We start from the raw sequence: 24,245 nt of genomic DNA, 5'->3' as shown, positions 1-24,245 counted from the left end.
GACAGCCATTTTCAAGTTTTGCCATAGATTTTCAAACCAATTTTAAGTCAACTGTAACTAGGCCACTTGGGAACATTCAATGTCATCTTGGTAAGCAACTCCAGACTGAACCAGGTTTTCCTATAGGATTTTGCCTGTGCTTAGCATTTATTTTTATCATAAAAAAAAAAAAACAGTCATAGTCTTGTGTTGTGTTGGATTTGCTCCAAACATAACGCTTTGTACTTATGACATGAAGTTAATTTCTTAGACCAATTTTGTTTGCAGTAATAATTTAGTGCCTTGTCGCAAACAGGATGCATGTTTTGGAATATTTCTATTCTGTACAGGCTTCGTTCTTTTCACTCTGTCAATTAGTTTAGTATTGTGGAGTAACTAGAATGTTGTTGATCCTTCCTCAGTTTCTCCTGTCACAGCCATTAACTCGAACCGTTTTAAAGTCACCATTGGCGTCAAGGTTGATATCCCTGAGTGATTTCCTTTTTAGTGACTGGGTATATTGAAGTGTTAGTAATAACTTCACCATGCTCAAAGGGATATTCAATGTCTGCTTAAATTATTTTTAATCTACCAAATAGGTGGTCTTCTTTGTAAGGCATTGGAAAACCTCCCTGGTCTTTGTTGTTGAATGTGTTTGAAATTCACTGCTCGACCGAGGGACAGACAATTGTACGTGTGGGATACAGAGACGAGGTAGTCAATAAAAAAATAACACAGAGTGAGTCCATGCAACTTATAAAGCTCCACAGTGGACGTGTCATAATACCCATAACATCTAGCGGTCAAACAGGGAAATGGTCTCAATCGTTTTTCCACCATTCATTTTTCCCATAGGGGATTTTAGAAATACTTCAAATAAGGGCTGTGGTTTGTGTAGGCTTACCCTTGCGTGATATTTTGATAACCGTGTAAATCTCTCTCCAACAAGATGACTATTATCAATATATTTGGCTCAAATCGAAAATGCTAATTAGCATCAGAGTAGACATCATGCAAGACTACAAATCCTAAATACAGGCAAATATATTGATTTTAAAAGTCACCTTGTCCGAGATAGATTTACATGGTTATCAAAACAGGTCAGGGTAAGCTTACATGAAACACAGCCCTTATTTGAAGTGGGAGAAATTGTATGGTGTAAAAACAATTAGAATTATGGGTATTATGACACATACTGTGGTACTCTATGTGACTTGTTAAGCACTTTTCTACTCCTGAACTTTATTTAGGCTTGCCATTTCAAAGGGGTTGAATACTTATTGACTTAAGACATTTCAGCTTTTGAATTTTACTTATTTTGTAAACATTTCTAAAAACATAATTCCACTTTCACTGTTTGTGTGTGTGTGTGTGTGTGTGTGTGTGTGTGTGTGTGTGTGTGTGTGTGTGTGTGTGTGTGTGTGTGTGTGTGTGTGTGTGTGTGTGTGTGTGTGTGTGTGTGTGTGTGTGTGTGTGTGTGTGTGTGTGTGTGTGTGTGTGTGTGACAAGGGGTATGAATACTTTCTGAAGGCACTGTAGATTAATAATCAGTACATTAAGCCAGAGGTTGTCCTCTTGTGGTCAGTGGCCACCTAATGTTACTGCACCAATTTCACTGACCGAGATAAGTAATTATATTATCTTCTTCTTCTGGGTGTTTCATGTCTAGTAGTTGTGCCTCTGAGACCTCAGTGTTCCTGCTGGAGTGTCTTTGTGGGGCAACACAGTCAACCTCCTGAATGACATTAATAAAGCTTTAGAATGATTTAAAGAGAACATTTACATTACATTTAAGTCATTTAGCAGACGCTCTTATCCAGAGCGACTTACAAATTGGTGCATTCACCTTATGACATCCAGTGGAACAGTCACTTTACAATAGTGCATCTAAATCTTAAAGGGGGGATACTTATCCTATCCTAGGTATTCCTTAAAGAGGTGGGGTTTCAGGTGTCTCCGGAAGGTGGTGATTGACTCCGCTGTCCTGGCGTCGTGAGGGAGTTTGTTCCACCATTGGGGGGCCAGAGCAGCGAACAGTTTTGACTGGGCTGAGCGGGAGCTGTACTTCCTCAGTGGTAGGGAGGCGAGCAGGCCAGAGGTGGATGAACGCAGTGCCCTTGTTTGGGTGTAGGGCCTGATCAGAGCCTGGAGGTACTGAGGTGCCGTTCCCCTCACAGCTCCGTAGGCAAGCACCATGGTCTTGTAGCGGATGCGAGCTTCAACTGGAAGCCAGTGGAGAGAACGGAGGAGCGGGGTGACGTGAGAGAACTTGGGAAGGTTGAACACCAGACGGGCTGCGGCGAACCTCCACAGGCTTCTCCCGCTACGCTTTAGAATGATTTAAAGAGAACCTCCACAGGCTTCTCCCGCTACCAAAGAGACCTCTGCGTCGGGGTGAGAGGAGGGGGGGGGGGTGAGGGGGCTGAGGATGTGCTGTATCTTCAAAGTGGAAATCAGAGTGCAAGGAGGGTTAACAAGCAAGCTACAAGGAGGGTTAGCGAGCTAGCTACAAGGAGGGTTGGTGTTAGCGAGCTAGCTACAAGGAGGGTTGGTGTTAGCGAGCTAGCTACAAGGAGGGTTAGCGAGCTAGCTACAAGGAGGGTTAGCGAGCTAGCTACAAGGAGGGTTGGTGTTAGCGAGCTAGCTACAAGGAGGGTTGGTGTTAGCGAGCTAGCTACAAGGAGGGTTGGTGTTAGCGAGCTAGCTACAAGGAGGGTTAGCGAGCTAGCTACAAGGAGGGTTGGTGTTAGCGAGCTAGCTACAAGGAGGGTTGGTGTTAGCGAGCTAACTCCCCAAACAAAACCTTCTCTTGAAGCGCTCATCTCCTATTAGGTGAGGTTACTGGCTGAGCTTTAAAAGAGTAAATACTGTAAGTGATTGAGGGAGACAAAGGTCAGGCAAGGATATATACAAATGCTGTGTTATAATGAGAGCGAGAGAGAGACTTGACAAACGGCCAAGAATACTCTGTACTTGTTGATAGGGAGCAGTATCTATGGAATGTTCTCTGTTTATTCTCATGTCCATGTTTGAAGGTTAAGGAGGGTTGTCTAGACCCATGTTGTAGGTTACACTACGGGCTGTATTTTTGTATGTGTTAATGTTAAGCACAGCAATAATGTGACAAAACACTTCAGAGAAATCCAAATCAACTATCTTCATTAGTAAGAGCTAATAACCTGAGCTGTTTGAACGGAGTCCGCCCACCATCCTCCTCCGTTAGTTGAGCTAATATTCATTAACGGGAGGCTTTGATGGTGATCAGCATAGATCTTCCCACTATGGATGTAAATTGAATGAAATCCCTAGGACGCTGTCTTTATTGAGGGGTATGCTGAACAAAAATATAAACGCAACATCTGAAGTGTTGTTCCCATGTTTCATGAGCTGAAATAAAAGATCCCAGAAATGTGCCATACGCACAAAAAGCTTATTTCTCTCATTTTGTGAAGAAATTTGTTTACATCCCTGTTAGTGAGCATTTCTCCTTTGCGAAGATAATCCATCCACCTGACAGGAGTGGCATATCAAGAAGCTAATTAAACAGCATGCTCATTACACAAGTGCACTTTGTGCTGGGGAAAATAAAAGGCCAATGTAAAAGGTGCAGTTTTGTCACACAACGCCACAGATGTTTCAAGTTTTGAGGGAGTGTGCAATTGGCATGCTGACTGCAGGAATGCCCACCGGAGCTGTTGCCAGATAATTAAATGTTCACTTCTCTACCATAAGCCGCCTCCAACGTAATTTTAGAGAATTTGGCAGTACAGCCAACCAGCCACAGAACTGCAGACCACGTGTAAGCACACTAGCCCAGGACCTCCACATACAGATTCTTCAGCTGTGGGATCGTCTGAAACCAGCTACCCACATAGCTGATGAAACTGTGGATTTGCACAACTGAAGGATTTCTACACATACTGTCATAAACCTTCTCAGGGAAGCTTATCTGCGTGCTCGTCGTCCTCTCTATGGTCATGACCTGATTTCAGTTGGGTGTTGTTCTCACCTTCAATGGCCACTGACACGCTGGATAGGTGTGCTCTTCACGGATGAATCCCGGTTTCAAATGTACCAGGCAGATGGCAGACCACTATGTATGGCATCGTGTGGCTGAGCGATTTGCTGATGTCAACGTTGTGAATAGAGTGCCCTACGGTGGTAGTGGGGTTATGGTATGGGCAGGCATAAGCTACGGACAACAAACACAATGTAATTTTATCGATGGCAATTTGAATGCACAGAGATCCCGTCACGAGATCCTGAGGCCCATTGTTGTGCCATTCATCAGCCGCCATCATCTCATGTTTCAGCATAATAATGCACAACCCCATATATCAAGGATCTTGTCACATATCCTGGAAGCTGAAAATATCCCAGATTTTCCACGGCCTGCATACTCACCAGACATGCCGCCCATTAAGCATGTTTGGGATGCTCTGTATCGACGTGTACGACAAAGTGTTCAATTTCCAGACAATATCCAGCAACTTCGCACAGCCATTGAAGAGGAGTGGGATAACATTCCAGACCACAATCAACAGCCTGACCAACTCTATGCGAAGGAAATGTGTCACACTGCATGAGGCAAATGGTGGTCACACCAGATACTGACTGGTTTTCTGATCAAATCCCCTACATTTTTTTAAAGGTACAGTATCTGTGACCAACAGATGCATATTTGTATTCCCAGTCATGTGAAATAAATAAATTAGGCCATAATCTATGTATTTTAATTCACTGATTTCCTTATGAACTGTAACTCTGTAAACATTGAAATTGTTGCATGTTGTGTTAATTATTTCTCAGTGTAGATTCAGATGCAGTTTATCATGATACGTTTCAGCTATAGGCTAAACTCACGAACGAACGAGACCAGCAGATAATAATCTAATACATTTGTCGTCTTACAGTAAGAGTTGGCGTCCTCAACCATGTTAAATGTTACATTCTGATTATGCATTTAGCTTGTTGTTCCTCCGTCCGCAGGCTTGTCTCACCTGCACAGAGATGTTCTGACAATCCTTGTCTTCCAGACTCAGTTAGACTCTAACCTTCATATCCCTTTGACTGTGTGCAGTTGTGGATCCATTAAAATTGAAAAAAAGTCGTAAAAAAAGTTTTTGTAAAAGCATCAGAGGACAAAGCCAAGGTGGTGTTGGTGATGGACAGCACTTAGCTTGTCTGTTCTGATACAGCTCAGTGATTCAGGCCCACATAACAGCTGCACGTACACACATGTAGAGTTTTATGGATGTGCTTATTGCCTCTATCTGGATGAATAGAGGATTAAAGTGTGTGTGTGTGTCCTCAGAGTAGAGTGTTTCCCAAACTCGGTCCACAGAGCCCCAAGGGGTGCACATTTTGTTTTTGCCCCAGCACTACACAGCTGATTCAGATAACCAACTCATCATCAAGCTTTGATTATTTGAAACAGCTGTGTCGTCCTAGGGCAAAAAACAAAACGTGCACCCCTTGGGGTCCCAGGACCGGGTTTGGGAAACGCTGCTCTAAGTAGTGTGTCCTCTGAGTTTGTGTGTCAATTTCAGTCTTTTCACACCTCAATGTCAAAATGGCTTATTTCTCTCCCTGTAAACGTCTGTGGAAATGTAGAACTTGTTTTATCCATTTTCTTCTCTCTGATAATACAGTGCATTCTGAAAGTATTCAGACCCCTTGACTTCCAACATTTTGTTACGTTACAGCCTTATTCTAAAATGTATTAAATAAAAAATGGTCCTAATCGATCTACACACAATATGATCAATAATGACACTTTATAAAAAAACAAATAAAAACAGAAGATACCTTATTTACATAATTATTCAGACCCTTTGCTATGAGACTCAATTGAGCTCAGCTGCATCCTGTTTACATTGATCATCCTTGAGATGTTTCTACAACTTGGAGTCCACCTGTGGTAAAGTCAATTGGCTGGACATGATTTGGAAAGGCACACACCTGTCTATATAAGGACCCACAGTTGACAGTGCATGTCAGAGCAAAAACCAAGCCATGAGGTTGACTGAATTGTCCGTAGAGCTCCGAGGCAGGATTGTGTCGAGGCACAGATACCAAAATAATTCTGCAGCATTGATGGTCCCCAAGAATCTCTCTTGACAGGCAACAAGACCGCCTGGGTTGAGGCCAGCGTACGTCTGCTGTAATGTAATTGATTTCCAGCGTGAATTATGGGAATTATTCCACTGAGTTATTTCAGTCTAGTGAGAAACAAATACATTTAAGAAACATAATAAAATATTTAAATAACTGGAAAAGAAGCCAGGAAAATAGATTATTTAATGTGGGAGATTACACTTCTCTCACTCAAATGAAAAATATCAATGACTTCGAAAGTCTAAAGAAATGTCCTACTGTGGAGAAAGCCTGTTCCTCAGTCATTGTATTGGATTAGTGTGTTAGTCATCATATGGGGAACGCTTTGCCAAAAACAAAATCATCCAAGACAAGGCTTCCACATAAACACGCACACACACACACACACCCTTTGGAGAGGAATGAGACAGCTACCATCACTCTGCTCTGATCATACACCAGGATCCTGAGGCCATCTAGCCTCAAGCACTTTCTCTCACACGTACACACACAGCATGGCTGGCGGGCTGCACCTTGATCCCCTGGATCCTCTGCTGTCTCGAACAGCATCTCTGTGAGTTGAGTGCCCCTACTGCCTCCTTAGGCAGCTTTATTTAACTAGGTAGGCCAGTTGAGAACATGTTCTCATTTACAACTGTGACCTGGCCAAGATAAAGCAAAGCAATGCGACAAAAACAACAACACAGAGTAACACATAATCAAATGTACAGTCATAGCCAAAAGTTTTGAGAATGACACATATTCATTTTCACAAGTCTGCTGCCTCAGTTTGTATATACTCCAGAATGTTATGAAGAGTGATCAGATGAATTGCAATTAATTGCAAAGTCCCTCTTTGCCATGCTAATGAACTGAATCCCCCAAAACATTTCCACTGCCACAAAAGACCAGCTGGCATCATGTCAGTGATTCTCTCATTAACACAGGTGTGAGTGTTGACGAGGACAAGGCTGGAGATCACTCTGTCATGCTGACTGAGTTTGAATAACAGACTAGAAGCTTCAAAAGGAGGGTGGTGCTTGGAATCATTGATCTTCCTCTGTCAATCATGGTTACCTGCAAGGAAACAATTGCCGTCATCATTGCTTTGCACAAAAAGGGCTTCACAGGAAAGGATATTGCTGCCAGTAAGATTGCACCTAAATTAACCATTTATCGGATCATCAAGAACTTCAAGGAGAGCGGTTCAATTGTTGTGAAGAAAGCTTCAGGGCGCCCAAGAAAGTCCAGCAAGCGCCAGGACCGTCTCCTAAAGTTGATTCAGCTGCGGGACACAAGCAGTACAGAGCTTGCTCAGGAATGGCAGCAGGCAGGTGTGAGTGCATCTGCACGCACAGTGGGGCGAAGACTGTTGGAGGATGGCCTGGTGTCAAGAAGGGCAGCAAACAAGTCACTTCCCTCCAGGAAAAACATCAGGAACAGACTGATATTCTGCAAATGGTACAGGGATTGGACTGCTGAGGACTGGGGTAAAGTTATTTTCTCTGATGAATCCCCTTTCTGATGGTTTGGGGCATCCGGAAAAAGGCTTGTTCGGAGAAGACAAGGTGAGCGCTACCATCAGTCCTGTGTCATGCCAATAGTAAAGCATCCTGAGACCATTCATGTGAGCTTCTCAGCCAAGGGAGTGGGCTCACTCACAATTTTGCCTAAGAACATAGCCATGAATAAAGAATGGTACCAACACATCACCCAAGAGCAACTTCTCCCAACCATCCAGGAACAGTTTGGTGACAAACAATGCCTTTTCCAGCATGATGGAGTGGCTCGGGGAACAAAACATCAATATTTTTGGTCCATGTCCAGGAAACTCCCCAGACCTTAATCCCATTGAGAACATTGATTGTGGTCAATCATCAAGAGGCGGGTGGACAAACAAAAACCCACAAATTCTGACAAACTCCAAGCATTGATTATGCAAGAATGGGCTGCCATCAGTCAGGATGTGGCCTAGAAGTTAATTGACAGCATGCTAAGGTGGATTGCAGAGGTCTGTAAATATTGACTCTGCATCAACTTCATGTAATTGTCAATAAAAGCTTTTGAAACTTATGAAATGCTGGTAATTATACTTCAGTATTCCATAGTAACATCTGACAAAAATATCTAAAGACACTGAAGCAGCAAACTTTGTAAAAATGTATATTTGTGTCATTGGCCACGACTATACAGTCAATAACACAAAATAAAATAAAAATAGACAAATCTATGTACAGTGTGTGCAAATGTAGAAGAGTAGGAAGGTAGGCAATAAATAGGTTCTCGAGGCTGTCATTGAAAATAAGAATTTGTTCTTAACTGACTTGCCTGGTTAAATAAAGGTTAAAAAAAAATAAAATAAAAAAAGCTGCTCAGACAGCTGATGTTTAAAATCAGAGAGGGAGATATAAGACTCCAGCTTCAGAGATTTCTACAATTTGTTCCAGTCATTGGCAGCAGGGGGTGCTGAGATGTTGGCCAGGGTAGGGGTAGCCAGGTGGAAAGCATGGCCAGACGTGGAAAAATGCTTATTGAAATGATCAATTTTCTACCAGGTGTCAGAGTATGTGAGCGGAGTGGAGCTGGATCCTGCCCAATTTGACTGGAGTGTGGAGCGGGTTTCCCAAAATTTGGAGCTTTGTCCTTCTAGTCCGCTCCAATTTCACTCCAGTAGTGCTCACTTCACGAGCTCAGGGCATGCCCGGCCCAGCATGCATCTGTAGTCTACTTGTGTGCTGCTATAGCACGTTGCTTTAGCTACTGTCACCAAGTATCCTAAATATTTTCATAAAGAAACTACTAAAACACACAGGTGACAAATCAAGGTGACTTACCAATATGAGGAGGACCAACAACAAGAGACGAAGTGTGGTGATGCAGTGTCCACAACTAAAGAATCATTGTGGAATCTGAAAAGACACATATCCCGAAGGCAGGATAGAGTACTTACTACGTGCACATGCTAACAGAAAGGAATGAGGTGGGTAGCTAGCTAAATGTGTCATTGTAGCAAAGTATTTATGAACAAAGATCTGACCTCTTATACAATAGGCCATCATAGATTTTGACCCAATAGTCCTGGCAAATTTCCTCTTTCAAGGAGCTTTCGATTTTGATCGGGTTATTTTACCTCAGATCTTTTGGGCTTACCTACAGAAAAAGAAAAAAACTATGCATCCTGCCCAGCCTGGCAAGAATAGTCCGAAGAGTGTTTAGCATCCCAGTGGCTCTGCAAGTGTGGAGACAATATTCTCCACTGCTGACCTGCTCTCCAGGCACCATCGCATGAGCCTGAAGCTACAGACTCTGGTCAAACTCATGTTTCTAAAAATGAATTCAAAGACATTGAAGACTGAGCCTAATGAGGCATTAAAAAAAAATGGTATTTAATGTTAAGCAAGTCACAGCCTATATGTACAATTTATAGACTATAATGATTTAATACAATTAAATGTTGTTTAAATGCTGAGTGCTTTATGTCTCTGCCAGACTAGTGTGTCACACTCACAAATGCTTCAAAATATATTTCTTTGTAGACTAAAACCTTGAAATAATTGAAATAGTATAGCGTATTTAATTAGGCTACCTGTCTGGCTCTTGACTTATTTAGTGTTTATATGCTGTTTAGTACATTCATGCAGCCTATTTGAAATGATGAGCGATTCTTAGTCACCTTTTCATTCAAATCATATGGTTCGGTTTCGATACTTCAAAACCGAATGGTAGGTCCAGGTAGTTAGAAAAGCAGATGTGTGTTGGTCAGGGCTGTGGTGGTCATGAAGTTTTGTCAGACGGTAATTGTCAAGCCAATAACTGTCTCACGGTAATTGACCATTAATTAACATAAACACATTTAGCATCTCCTGGCTTCCAAACGCAGCCTACAAGCCACTGATGCAGACCTTTGGAACATCCATATCTATAATAAATCCAGGTAATATAGCCTACACCTTCACAATAAATACATTATTGATATTAGACAGGTCTAAAGAAGCATGATAATGTAGTCTATTTCAGAAGAACAGAATAGCATATTATGAGTTGATAGGTCCTATGTTAGGTCCTGATCTGGCTATGCCAAACGGCTGTGGGCTACACTAGTTCATTTAGCAGACAAGATTTGCTTAGAATTCCGTGACATTATTTGATAGCGTGAAGAATACAATTGAGCAAAAGCTGAATAAAATAGAAAGGATATTTTCTCCAAGCGATTTAAGGGAGTGCTCACATACGGCTATTCTGTGTTGAGCGGTTAATAAAGAAATAGGTCGATCCTATATGCTGAATATAGAGTTATTCATTTGACTTTAGTTGTTCTACTAACGTTGTTTTGATTTTTAATACGTTGCATGACGTGACTAATGATGATTTGATAATAGTTGCTTGAAAGGCATGAGCTCTGCTTTGTTTTCTGTGCAGGCTGCACACACTACATCAGTCACTCATTCACAATTTGACTCGATAATGCCTAGAATGTCAAGGCACATCCCCTTTGTGTGTCCGTAATGCACCCAAACCACTAGCATCCCAAAGACTTTTTAACGTAATGTGGCTGATGCAACAGATTAGGACGTTTATCTTAAAATGTTGATAAACTATTAGTCTATTTCTTCACATTATAAGCGCAGCAATGTGCACATGGTAGTAGGCTGTAAGCGCAGCAATGTGCACATGGTAGTAGGCTGTAAGCGCAGCAATGTGCACATGGTAGTAGGCTGTAAGCGCAGCAATGTGCACATGGTAGTAGCGCAGCAATGTGCACATGGTAGTAGGCTGTAAGCGCAGCAATGTGCACATGGTAGTAGGCTGTAAGCGCAGCAGCAATGTGCACATGGTAGTAGGCTGTAAGCGCAACAATGTGCACATGGTAGTAGGCTGTAAGCGCAGCAATGTGCACATGGTAGTAGGCTGTAAGCGCAGCAATGTGCACATGGTAGTAGGCTGTAAGCGCAGCAATGTGCACATGGTAGTAGGCTGTAAGCGCAGCAATGTGCACATGGTAGTAGGCTGTAAGCGCAGCAATGTGCACATGGTGCACATGGTAGGCTGTAAGCGCAGCAATGTGCACATGGTAGTAGGCTGTAAGCGCAGCAATGTGCACATGGTAGTGGCTGTAAGCGCAGCAATGTGCACATGGTAGTAGGCTGTAAGCGCAGCAATGTGCACATGGTAGTAGGCTGTAAGCGCAGCAATGTGCACATGGTAGTAGGCTGTAAGCGCAGCAATGTGCACATGGTAGTAGGCTGTAAGCGCAGCAATGTGCACATGGTAGTAGGCTGTAAGCGCAGCAATGTGCACATGGTAGTAGGCTGTAAGCGCAGCAATGTGCACATGGTAGTAGGCTGTAAGCGCAGCAATGTGCACATGGTAGTAGGCTGTAAGCGCAGCAATGTGCACATGGTAGTAGGCTGTAAAGCGCAGCAATGTGCACATGGTAGTAGGCTGTAAGCGCAGCAATGTGCACATGGTAGTAGCAGCAATGTGCACATGGTAGTAGTGCATGTTTTGTCTTATATTGTCTTGTCACTGCTGGTCTTTTTAGGTTCGTTCCCCTTTTTCTCTCTCCCTCCTCTCTCTCTTCTCTCTGTAGGTTCCTGCTCCCAGCTGTTCCTATTCCCCTAATCTATCATTTAGTCTTCCCACACCTGTTCCCTATCTTTTCCCCTGATTAGAGTCCCTACGGATGTATATTAGTAGGTCTTTGTATCGCCCTGTCGTCGTGCAGATGTGAGCAGGTGTCATACGGTCAAGTGCCTTAGGCAACCTGCAGTTTATTATCGAGTCTCCAGTCAGTTCTCGTGATTACGAGTGATATTGTTTTTATGCTTTATTTACATGATTTGTAGTATTGCTATTTCCTTAAACTGGATTAAAGACTCTGTTTTCAGCCAATGCTTTTGTCCTCATTCACCTGCATAACAAGTAGGCTGTAAGCGCAGCAATGTGCACATGGTAGTAGGCTGTAAGCGCAGCAATGTGCACATGGTAGTAGGCTGTAGGCTGTAAGCGCAGCAATGTGCACATGGTGGTAGCAGCAGCAATGTGCACATGGTAGTAGGCTGCGCAGCAATGTGCACATGGTAGTAGTAGGCTGGTAAGCGCAGCAATGTGCACATGGTAGTAGGCTGTAAGCGCAGCAATGTGCACATGGTAGTAGGCTGTAAGCGCAGCAATGTGCACATGGGTAGTAAGCGCAGCAATGTGGCATGGTAGTAAGCGCAGCAATGTGCACATGGTAGTAGGCTGTAAGCGCAGCAATGTGCACATGGTAGTAGGCTGTAAGCGCAGCAATGTGCACATGGTAGTAGGCTGTAAGCGCAGCAATGTGCACATGGTAGTAGGCTGTAAGCAATGTGCGCAGCAATGTGCACATGGTAGTAGGCAATGTGCACATGGTAGTAAGCGCAGCAATGTGCACATGGTAGTAGGCTGTAAGCGCAGCAATGTGCACATGGTAGTAGGCTGTAGGCAATGTGCACATGGTAGTAGGCTGCAGCAATGTGCACATGGTAGTAGGCTGTAAGCGCAGCAATGTGCACATGGTAGTAGGCTGTAAGCGCAGCAATGTGCACATGGTAGTAGGCTGTAAGCGCAGCAATGTGCACATGGTAGTAGGCTGTAAGCGCAGCAATGTGCACAATGTGCAATGTGCACATGGTAGTAGGCTGTAAGCGCAGCAATGTGCACATGGTAGTAGGCTGTAAGCGCAGCAATGTGCACATGGTAGTATGTGCACATGGTAGTAGGCTGTAAGCGCAGCAATGTGCACATGGTAGTAGGCTGTAAGCGCAGCAATGTGCACATGGTAGGCTGTAAGCGCAGCAATGTGCACATGGTAAGGCTGCAGCAATGTGCACATGGTAGTAGGCTGTAAGCGCAGCAATGTGCACATGGTAGTAGGCTGTAAGCGCAGCAATGTGCACATGGTAGTAGGCTGTAAGCGCAGCAATGTGCACATGGTAGTAGGCTGTAAGCGCAGCAATGTGCACATGGTAGTAGGCTGTAAGCGCACAGCAATGTGCACATGGGTAGGCTGTAGGCTGTGCACATGGTAGTAGGCTGTAAGCGCAGCAATGTGCACAATGTGCACATGGTAGTAGGCTGTAAGCGCAGCAATGTGCACATGGTAGTAGGCTGTAAGCGCAGCAATGTGCACATGGTAGTAGGCTGTAAAGCGCAGCAATGTGCACATGGTAGTAGGCTGTAAGCGCAGCAATGTGCACATGGTAGTAGGCTGTAAGCGCAGCAATGTGCACATGGGTAGTAAGCGCAGCAATGTGCACATGGTAGTAGGCGCAGCAATGTGCACATGGTAGTAGGCTGTAAGCGCAGCAATGTGCACATGGTAGTAGGCTGTAAGCGCAGCAATGTGCACATGGTAGTAGGCTGTAAGCGCAGCAATGTGCACATGGTAGTAGGCTGTAAGCGCAGCAATGTGCACATGGTAGTAGGCTGTAAGCGCAGCAATGTGCACATGGTAGTAGGCTGTAAGCGCAGCAATGTGCACATGGTAGTAGGCTGTAAGCGCAGCAATGTGCACATGGTAGTATGCAGCAATGTGCACATGGTAGTAGGCTGTAAGCGCAGCAATGTGCACATGGTAGTAGGCTGTAAGCGCAGCAATGTGCACATGGTAGTAGGCTGTAAGCGCAGCAATGTGCACATGGTAGTAGGCTGTAGTAAGCGCAGCAATGTGCACATGGTAGTAGGCTGTAAGCGCAGCAATGTGCACAATAGGCTGTAAGCGCAGCAATGTGCACATGGTAGTAGGCTGTAAGCGCAGCAATGTGCACATGGTAGTAGGCTGTAAGCGCAGCAATGTGCACATGGTAGTAGGCTGTAAGCGCAAATGTTCCATTAGCGGAAAACACCATTATCAAAAGTAATCGCAATTGCATGTAAAGCTTTTATTATAAAGGTGTTTTTTTATGGTGAAAATGATCTTCCCCAAACTTGAAACTCACACACTGCTTATGTTGCCAGTTAGGCTCTACACCCCTTGTAAAGCGGGTTAATGTGCTTCATTTTAAGAAGTTATTTGGCCACATTAGTTGTAATACAAACCATATTAAAACATATAGGCCTATGGGCAAGGCTACATGAGGTGTGCGAATATGATTAGAAAAAGTCACACAAAAAAATACTTTGTTTCTTATGCTGGGCATAATTCACGTGATAATATATCAGTCACAAGTGAGAGGATAATATTGTCAGCCATCAGACTATTCTTGATTTAATCTGGACTTTATATATATGATTTAGTAAATGTGTCAAATTTGTTTTGTTTTAGAATGGACCATTATCATGCATCTGTATCGAAACCGGGTCAGTGGGGAAAATACATGTCATCTATGCACTTAAATAGTGAATGGAGGACGCTTTTCCCCGTGGTTTATTCTCATGCCAGCCAGGTAGGCTATACTCCTGTTGTAAATATAAGCAATGTGCTTAATATTAGGAAAGTTGAGAAAGAAATATAGTAGGCCTATCCTATATAAAACTGAGCCTCCTATTTTTAGTAGAGGCCATCCCTCTGTTTTCTCACGCCTATTGAAACGTTGCGCAACATGAGCTCATGGGCTCTCATGAAGTGTTTGATTAGAGGGACAATAGAGTGCTGAGTACAATGCAGTCTACAAATCCGGTGTCAGCCCACAGTCTGAAATTGAGCAACCAGTGTAGAATTTAAGCAACCAGGAAATGACTGAGCAATTTTTGCTAGATAATACAGCCACAAATTCAGAACAGCTTTCCCATTTTGACAACAGTTGCTCCTCCGGGCGGAAGAAATCAATAGGTGAATATCACAGCCAATCACAACACTGGTGGGGAAGTAATACTGTGAATCACTATCGTTATCAGCAAATATACAGTAACTGTCAAAGGTTTGGACACACCTACTCATTCAAGGGTTTTTCTTTCTTTCTTTTTTACTATTTTCTACATTTTGTAGAATAATTGTAAAGACATCAAAACTGTCTCTGAGTAAGTGTGTCCAAAATTTTGATTGGTACTGTATATTATGGACATTTCCAGAAATTACAATGCAAAAATGTTAAATATCCTATGTGTAGCACCTTTAACATCTAAACATTAAACCACAACAGCCTTCAGAATCACAAGGTGCAGGCTCTCCTGTTCACTGAATGTGAGATAGCTGGCCAGTGCCCTCTCACATTGATGAGAAGGAGATGACCATTTTATAATAAATAAGCTATTTTTATTAACTTGCATGACATACCAGCAGTAACCTTCACACACTGAACACCATTTCCCATTCAAAGAAACTGCAGTGCTTGAGGGAGGAGGCCACAGGTGTGTGCAATTTGATAATTAGCAAAGCTTGCAAGCAGTCAGCTGACAATTAAAGGGACATCCCACTGGGGATAAACTTGTTGAATCAACATTGTTTCAATGTAATTTGTCAAAGTATTGTGAGGTGGAATCTAAGGGGAAAATATGTTGGATTTGAAAAAAGTCTAAACTATTGTTTTGAGGGTGAGATTTCCATCACATGATTATGTAGTCATGGTAACTCAATTTAAACAGAGAAACCTTGTAGAAAAATATGTTGAATTTGTACCTTTTAAACCAATGTCAGGTTTTCACCAGTATATCCACTATCAGGAAAAACAACAATAGGCTGGGCAGCACCACCTACTGGAGAATTGATCTATCTATGGCTACCATTTGGTCTCCCATCCAGGGTTTTAACGAAGCCCAGCCCTGCTTAGCTATAATATTGTCACTAACTATTACCAATGTGCTATTGTGAGAATGATTGTTAATAGATCTCCATTTAAGAATGAAATAGATTCACTGTTGCTATCAAAGTCATTCCAAAGGGTAGGTTAAACAGAGCAAATGAAACGTAGCTATACTTTTACTCATATACCATCAATGATGCTATATAGACCTATATAACACAGCTATTGTTTTAATTTAACCCATAATAATAAAATAGACCTATGATTTCAAGCACTGGTTGATTTGAAATTGTATGATATTTAGCCATGTTTAATTGTTTGGTTGTCAAAGCAACCAAATATCAATATTTGAATGAGATTCATCTTCTGCTTGGAAAGTTCCATCTGTGCCACAGACTTAGTCTGGCTTTAATTTCAGTCTGTCGAAAAATGTATAATTGATATGTTGGATTCACGTCTTCACCTCAACCAAAAATGAAAGTGAAAGAATAGGACTAAATCAAATAAAACATTATTTAAAGCACATTTAAAGTTTGATTTGATCTAGTCCTAATGTATAACTTCAATTTTTGGTTGAGATGGAAACATAAATCACTTTTGAAATACCATAAATAGCCTATTAACTTGTTGTCAAGTTAACAAATGATATGTTGAATTCACATCTCCAACTCAAACCAAAATAAAAGTTAAAGAATAGGATTAAGCCAGTGTCTCAGATGGAACTATCCAAGCAGTAGATACGTCTCCTTTAAATGTAGATATTTGGTTGCATTGTCAACCAAACAAAATTCAGTATTACTTTTGTAATACGTAAATAGCCTATATTTCAAACGAGTGTAACATTCAACCTTAACATGGCCACATTGAGGTTACTGTAACTATACATTTCTACTTCTGTAATCATATAAAGCGGGCATGTTCAGGATAGCATGCATAGGTCATCGCAGGTCTGTGGAGATCTTCACAAGTGCTGTTATAATCTGCAGAAAATATCGAATGACATTGATCACTTGCACTATGTACTTTATGGTGCGTTTTTTAAATGGTTGAAAGAGCAGTGATAGACATTTGGATGGCAACTAAACCGAAAATTAGACATCGTTTTTCCATTGTAATTTGGTTGTGCTTTTAGATGGTTGAAAGCATAGTGAGAACACACTGGAAATTCAACTAACTTTTGGCTGTCTTTTTGAGTGGGTGAATATAGGTTGTCATCATTAATCAACGTCTCCACCAAATATGATCCACGTTGAAATGCGTGTTGTGCTCAGTGGGTTAGGTTGAGCTGATTGGAAAAGATCAATTAACATGTGATAATGAATTGACATTTTAGGATCCTAGCTATATAAACACACAGTAAATACATTGATAGAAATGACAGGGAAGGCTACTCCTTCACACAGAGAATGTACCATAGCTCTAACAACAATTCGATGAAACAACTAACAGATGATTATCTACCACATTCTACACTGCTGACAAGTCGTGGTGTGTTGTTATTGTGGTTCTGTAACCAATATTTAACACCAGTTGGAGAATCTAGACCAAAGAAATGGGTGTTCTCGTATGGGGAACTCTTGAAACGTAATATGGCCATGTTCTGTAGCTCCTATGTTCACACACTCCTCTCCCAGCCCTGCCCCGCCCAGTGAGGTGAAGGAGATGAATGTTATAAGGGCCGAGGTAAACAAATTGACTAAAGCCATTGAAAAACTGTGTGTAATAACAGCCAGCTCAGCATTACGCTAAGCCTGTTTTTGAAATCATGCCCACTTCCACACACCTTGGGGACCAAAGGTTGTCCTCCTCCTGTGGTGATTGGCCATGTTGTTTAGTTAACACGCGACATGGCTGCTACACACCTGTCTGGAGCTCTGATGTGGTCAGAGTAGCGTGTTTGCTGAATCTGATTATTATGTGTGTGTTCATTTGATCCACTGTAGCCATGTACAGGGACTTCAGAAAGTATTCATTCCACTTGACTTACCGTACTCCACATTGTGTTGTGTTAGTCTGAATTGAAAAGTGATACAATTTATTTTTTAAACATTTTTACAAATGTATTAAATGAAATGCATAAATATACAATTTACATAAGTATTCACACCCCTGAGTTAATACATGTTAGAATCACCTTTGGCAGCGATTACAGCTGTGAGTCTTTCTGGGTAAGTCTCCAAGAGCTTTGCACACCTGGATTTTACAATATTTGCACATTATTCTATTGAAAATTCTTCAAGCTCTGTCAAGTTGGTTGTTGATCATTGCTTGTCTTTCCACAGGCATTTTCAAGTCTTTCAATATCGTCTTGGTAAGCAACTCTAGTGTAGAATTGGCCTTGTGTAAGGTTATTGTCCTGCTGAAAGGTGAATTTGTCGGACTGAACCAGGTTTTTCTCTAGGATTTAGCCTGTGCTTAGCTCTATTCCGTTTATTTTTATCCCTAGTCCTTGCCGATGACAAGCATACCCATAACATGATGCAGTATCCACCAAGCTTGAAAACATGAACGGTGGTACTCAGTGATGTGTTGTGTTAATTTGCCCCAAGCATAACACTTTCTATTCAGGACATAAAGTTCAAATCTTTGCAACATTTCTAGCAATTTTACAGGGTGCATGTTTTGGAATATTTTTATTCTGTACAGGCTTCCTTCTTTTCACTCAGTATTGTGGAGTATCTACAATGACTAACTTACATGTTGTTAATCAATCATCAGTTTTCTCCTATCACAGCCATTCCACTCTGTAACTGAGTGGTTTCCTTCCTCCTTATTTAGCCTTGTCATAACAAAGGGGTTGAATACTTATTGACTCAACCCATCAAAGGACTTTACTACAACAACAACTGGCCAAATTGTGCATTTATTTTACATGCACACACACTTGCAAGCACTTACGCACACATACACACTTCCCTCTGGAGGAGAAATTGGTTGATTCAACGTTGTTCCACGTTATTTCAACTAAAAAATCAATGTGATGACATTGAATCAAAGTGGTATTGGATTAGCAAAGTCATTAAGGGATTTTCCTATTTAAAAAAATAAAATAAAAACTTTTAGCCTAAATCCAATGACATGGTGACATCTTTTGTTGATTTCACGTTGAATTCATGTTAGTTGGTAACTCAACCAAATGTAAATCAAAACTAGATGTTGAAATGACGTCTGGGCCCCGTGGGTTTATTGTTGTGCTCTGTGAATAACCAAGCATAGTGAAGCAGTTGCATGTTGTTTGGATTAGTAAACGTGGAAGAAAGGTTTATGTTGCTCTGGTTTATATTTTTGAATGCTGATTTCTGTGCTGCCTTTCAAGCCTTTCAGATACAGCTTTGCTCTGATTAGTATATTTACTGGAATAATGAGAGGCTAAAAGTCACCCAGCCTGGCTTTTACACTCACTCCTCACTCCACTATGTCTCCAAGGATACACTGGAGTGGTTTTTAAGATGCATATTCTCTTGGTTGTTTTTTTTAAGCACGTCTAGCATCTTATTCACAAGTGATGATTCTCTAACAGGTTAGAGCTCAACCGCTGGTCAAAAACACGTGTTCCCTAATCACATTTAAGGAGTAATTGAGGAGACTATGATGGAACGGAAGGATGTACTAACTGGAGGAAAGTTACTAAAAGTTGGCAAAAGTAATTAAGACATTATTTCATGCTCACTTCTTCCTAAACATGTTGATGAAGCGTAGCTAGGTTCCCCAGAGCGAGAGTGCAATAAAAGGAGAGGCCGACAGCTTGGCTTCTTTCTTTCATAGAAATGAATTATTCTAGATGTTTGTACAGTATAAACCTTTACACATACACCCCATCTCCACCCCCACCTCGCTCCTCATTCTCCTTCTGGGTCTGTTTTCATAATCACATGTAAATACAGTTATGTAATATTTATGGACCCATTTAGAGCAGACGGAAAATTGATTACACTACAGGAAGTAAGGATATTTCATCATGCCAGAAGTAAATTAAAGTATTTATAATATATTTATAATGTAGTCAAGGTTGGCTTTAGCTTAGTCCCCGCTGATCCCAGGAAGGAAATTAATTTCCTTTAATGAAGTTGCATTAATAACAGTCAGATTGGAGAGAGTGGGAGGAAAGGGAAGGAATCAATGGTTTCTCCTCAGCTTCACGTTGCCGTTGACATTGTGGCTGCATGAGTTTTATGGATCTGTCTCATGGCACACTTGTATGACTTCATTTATTGTGGCTGGACACCAGTAATTCATTTTTTGGGTGCAAAGATTCTGATATTACAGTCTACAAACAGTCTACAAACAGGGCCTATAATCATATAAATACATTGTACTGTATAGCCCATCTTAGCCTTGCCAATTAAAGGAAGGAATTTCTGACATCATCAAAGCCTCTCCTCAGTTTTATAAATCATGTAAAGTACTGCTGACAGACTGCCAGTCTATTTTATAATACACAGGAAGAAGAAAACATATCCCTCAGGCTGTTTGATCAAAGTTACTCGTCTCTTTTCCTTATGATCCCAATCAACTAACAGGGATGTTCAGATGGTTTATGTGCTGCTCCAAGACCCTCTCCAGCTCTCCCTCGAAACATTGCTCCTCCCCAAATCTCTACCCCCTCACCCCCCCTGGAGCCCCCGCTGGTGTAGAGGAGTCTGACACCACTGGTGGCTGTTGAACTGGTCCTTCGAGCCGGATAGGAACAACTGACAACTTGTGTGATTAGGAAACAGTTATCCAGAATGTTTTATAATAGTGAATTTATTGTCGTTTCCTACCAATGTCTTGCATTATAATTGTTGCTTGCCTCAACACTGTGTGTTCACTCTCTTTTACTGTGAGTTTTTCTTAACACTATGTTTCCTCTGTATTCCAGGGTGAGTGTTCTCAGAGGTGCTACAATATCTTTGTCCTGGAGACTGTGTGTGTGGCCTGGTTCTCTCTGGAGTTCCTGCTGCGCTTCATCCAGACGCCGAGTAAGTGTGTGTTCCTGAAGACGCCCCTCAACATCATCGACGTGGTGGCCATCCTGCCCTATTACATCACTGTGATCGTAGACTCTCTGTCTGAGGGAGGGGAGAAGCCCAGCGGCGGGAACAACTACCTGGAGAAGGTGGGCCTGGTGCTGCGGGTACTCCGGGCCTTGCGGATCTTCTACGTGATGCGTCTGGCGCGCCACTCCCTGGGGCTGCAGACCTTAGGCCTGACGGTCCGACGCTGCACCCGCGAGTTCGGCCTGCTCCTCCTGTTCCTGTGTGTTGCCATGGCACTGTTCTCCCCGCTGGTGTTCCTTGCGGAGAGCGAGATGGGCGCCAAGTACGACTTCACCAGCATCCCCGGCACCTACTGGTGGGCGGTGATCTCCATGACAACGGTGGGGTATGGGGACATGGTGCCGCGTAGCATCCCGGGTCAGGTGGTGGCGCTCAGCAGCATCCTCAGTGGGATCCTCCTGATGGCGTTCCCCGTCACCTCCATCTTCCACACATTCTCTCGGTCCTACCTGGAGCTGAAGGAGGAGCAGAACAGAACACTGAGACAGAAACCAGACTTCCAGGACTCCAGCAAGTCTCAGAACAGCGAGGACTCGGCCGAGACGGACAGTTAACATGGCATCACTGTCGCCGCCTCTGCTTTACGCAGGAAGTCCATCGCCCTTGCGTCACAGAGGAGGGCCATGCAGACTCAAGACTGAGTCTGTGTGCAACGTGAGAGCCTGTGGGTGTGTAGTGCACTGTGGGAAACTCGTACTAAAGCTAGAGGATCTAAACAGGGATGTGACGTTTTTTTCAAGCTTAAGAAGAAAAGGAGCTCCAACATTTTGTGAGCCTCCATAGCTCTGTCCATCAGAGTGTGTTCAAGTGTTTCTAAGATTTTATAAGACAGCTGCATAAGTCTTTTTGCTGACATTACTGGTGTAGAGCTGATCACATTATAAAATCACAAGTTATCTGTGGTCAAAGGACATTTCACCCAGGAGTATAGAAGCCCTACAACACAGGATTATAGCCCTACAGCACAGCATGGGGAGAAATCTTCTCTCTCACAAATATTCAGTGTGATAAAGCTATTATTTTAAGGGAAAAAACACTAAAAATATTATAATTTTGGTACATATTTAGGATAAGAAATATTGCAACAAGATATAAGTGCAATAAGAAAGATTATTTAACTATAAACAACACATTTATATATTTCAGAATGCTTAGTTTGCGTCTATATAGACTCAGGATCTGCATATTTTAATAAATGTAAGAAAACCATGACCTCGGCTGATGCAATGTATGATTCTACACTTTATTAAATTCATTTGATCCCATGATTCTATCTGGAGGTTTTCCTCCAATTTCACACTCCTCTGAATAATAATGGCCTTCCAGACATGTTATGTTCAATCTAATCAGAGGCGCAACTTTGGTTTTAGAAGTGGGGGGCCATAATTATTATTATTTTTTTATCCAGTTGGATAAACACTCCATACAGCCTACCCGACCGCTCGGAGGCGTCCGCATGATCCTAAAGCACACCATTGCCTTTTTGGTATCACATTCCAATGATAAAACTGGGGGGGGACAAAATTGAATTTCAGAATGTGGAGGGGACATGTCCCCCTGTCCCCAGTGACAGTTACGCCCCTGCATCTAACAAGCATCTAACAATTATTGACAAATAATTTTATGGCTTAGATCATGGAAACCCATGGGAATCAATATGGACTGAACAGACTGACTAAAGGGATTAGAAACAAATGAAAACACAATCTTGATCAGATCTAGAGAATCGTGTGTTAAGTAGATATAGATAAATAGACCTTTTTTGAGAAAGGGCATGGGCAAGGTTAGAACCTGTGACCTTCTGGTCCCTATCCCAGTGCCTAGTCCACTGTGCTAGTAGTGGTGAGGGCATCACCATTGTTATTTCCACATACATAAAGCTGTTAAATCAGTCAGTTGGAATGTCAGTAGATGACAAATGTGATTAGTTAAAGGGCAGCTGAACTCAATGATTCCGCATGTTTTTCTGCTGCTCATTAAAAAAAGATGGATGAGGGTGTGTTATGTTCGCTATATCGTACCCGCAGTTATATTGTTTCGTCCCTCTCGAGTCCCGGGAGAAACCTTTTGACCTCAAAATAGACTGAATATGATAATTAATGGTCTTTGTCGCTCAATTTTACATCTAGCTAAGGTGTTTGATGCATTCTCTACTGCAGACAGTAGAATCAGCTGATGCTGCGCTCACTACTGATTTCTAAGAACATGTCTACAACTTCATCAGCAAGCTGTCAAAATATCGTAAATAAAGCAAAGCTACATGCTGTTTATCAGTGCCCTGAATTACTTCTTAGCTAGCTAAGTTCCATCTCTGTGTTTGTCAATGTAGCTAGCTAGCAGGCACATTTAGCAGGCTAAATCAGCTTAACAAGTCACTGGCAAGTGGCAAAGTACTTTGGTGCCACTTAGTTTTTACAACTTTCTTACTATGTATTACCGGAGTGAGTCCGTCTGGCAGTGTTTCATAGCGAATCATGTTACGAAACAGGTCACGGCGGTACACGATTGATTTAAAAAAATATTATCAAGTGACAGTTGGGATGGAAGTGCGCATTGTCTCAATTCTCATTTTCCCCTCAATTCTCAGTTTAATTCAAATAATACATTGACGATGTGTTGTCTTATGTAAATAAGACCGAGGCGCAGCGTAATGTGGACAGTTCTGTTTCACTGGCTGTAGGTTTTGCCATATGATTGAATAGAGCGCAATCAGCACAGCTGATTGATAGTTTGAGTTAGTGTTCCCACTCAGCCATATCTCCATGTTACAGCGCTTGTTTACGGAAAAACAGACAGAAGACGAGGCGACGACCTGTGCTAATTAGCTATCTAGCATGCTCTGAACACCTGTGTGTAAGCTTAACTCGGCAAATGTAGCGGAATGGAGCTAAGAACATAACAGCTTCCCTATATCTCTCAAATATCCGTTTTGGTAGATGCTGACCAAAATTATGCTATTTACACTTAGTAGTACATCTTTACACCTTAATCAATGTTTCTGACTAATATCGATGTAACAGGCCATTTTCAACCAGATAAATTAGTTGTTGAGTTCAGCTGCCCTTTAATATGTTTAGGAAGTTTGGAAAACGAAAGGTACATTGGGATTCGAACTGGCGACCTTCTCTGTTTAATCAAAAGTGCATTTAAAGTTTGATAGGATTTAGTCCTATTCTGTAATTTAGATTTTTGGTTGAGATGGAGACGTGAATACAATTTATTAATTTGTAGACAAACTGGAATTAAAGCCAGACTAAGTCAGTGGCACAGATGGAACTATCCAAGCAGAAGATACATCTCCTTCAAATGGTGATAAATAGCCAATTAACTTGTCAACAAATGATATGTTGATTCATATCTCCAAGTCAACCAAAAATAAATGGGATTAAGCCAGTGGCTCATGCGGAACTATCATAGCAGTAGA

General features: G+C 42.1%; 1 protein-coding gene across 1 annotated transcript in view; it reads left to right on the top strand.

Annotated features, from left to right (window-relative positions):
* LOC124011979 (potassium voltage-gated channel subfamily G member 2-like) overlaps nt 1–22,033 on the top strand; it is a 33,371-nt gene extending 11,338 nt beyond the window's left edge. Inside the window, exon 4 of the mRNA XM_046325275.1 lies at nt 20,644–22,033. Within this exon, the coding sequence (XP_046181231.1) occupies nt 20,644–21,375 (732 nt within the window). The 3' untranslated portion in view covers nt 21,376–22,033. The remainder of the gene's footprint in view (nt 1–20,643) is intronic.
* Nucleotides 22,034–24,245: the final 2,212 nt, after the last annotated feature.

The sequence above is a fragment of the Oncorhynchus gorbuscha genome, linkage group LG24, assembly GCF_021184085.1.
Source record: "Oncorhynchus gorbuscha isolate QuinsamMale2020 ecotype Even-year linkage group LG24, OgorEven_v1.0, whole genome shotgun sequence".
Taxonomy (NCBI): domain Eukaryota; kingdom Metazoa; phylum Chordata; class Actinopteri; order Salmoniformes; family Salmonidae; genus Oncorhynchus; species Oncorhynchus gorbuscha.
Note: the sequence above shows the minus strand (reverse complement) of the source record. Positions and strands in the feature narration are given on the sequence as shown.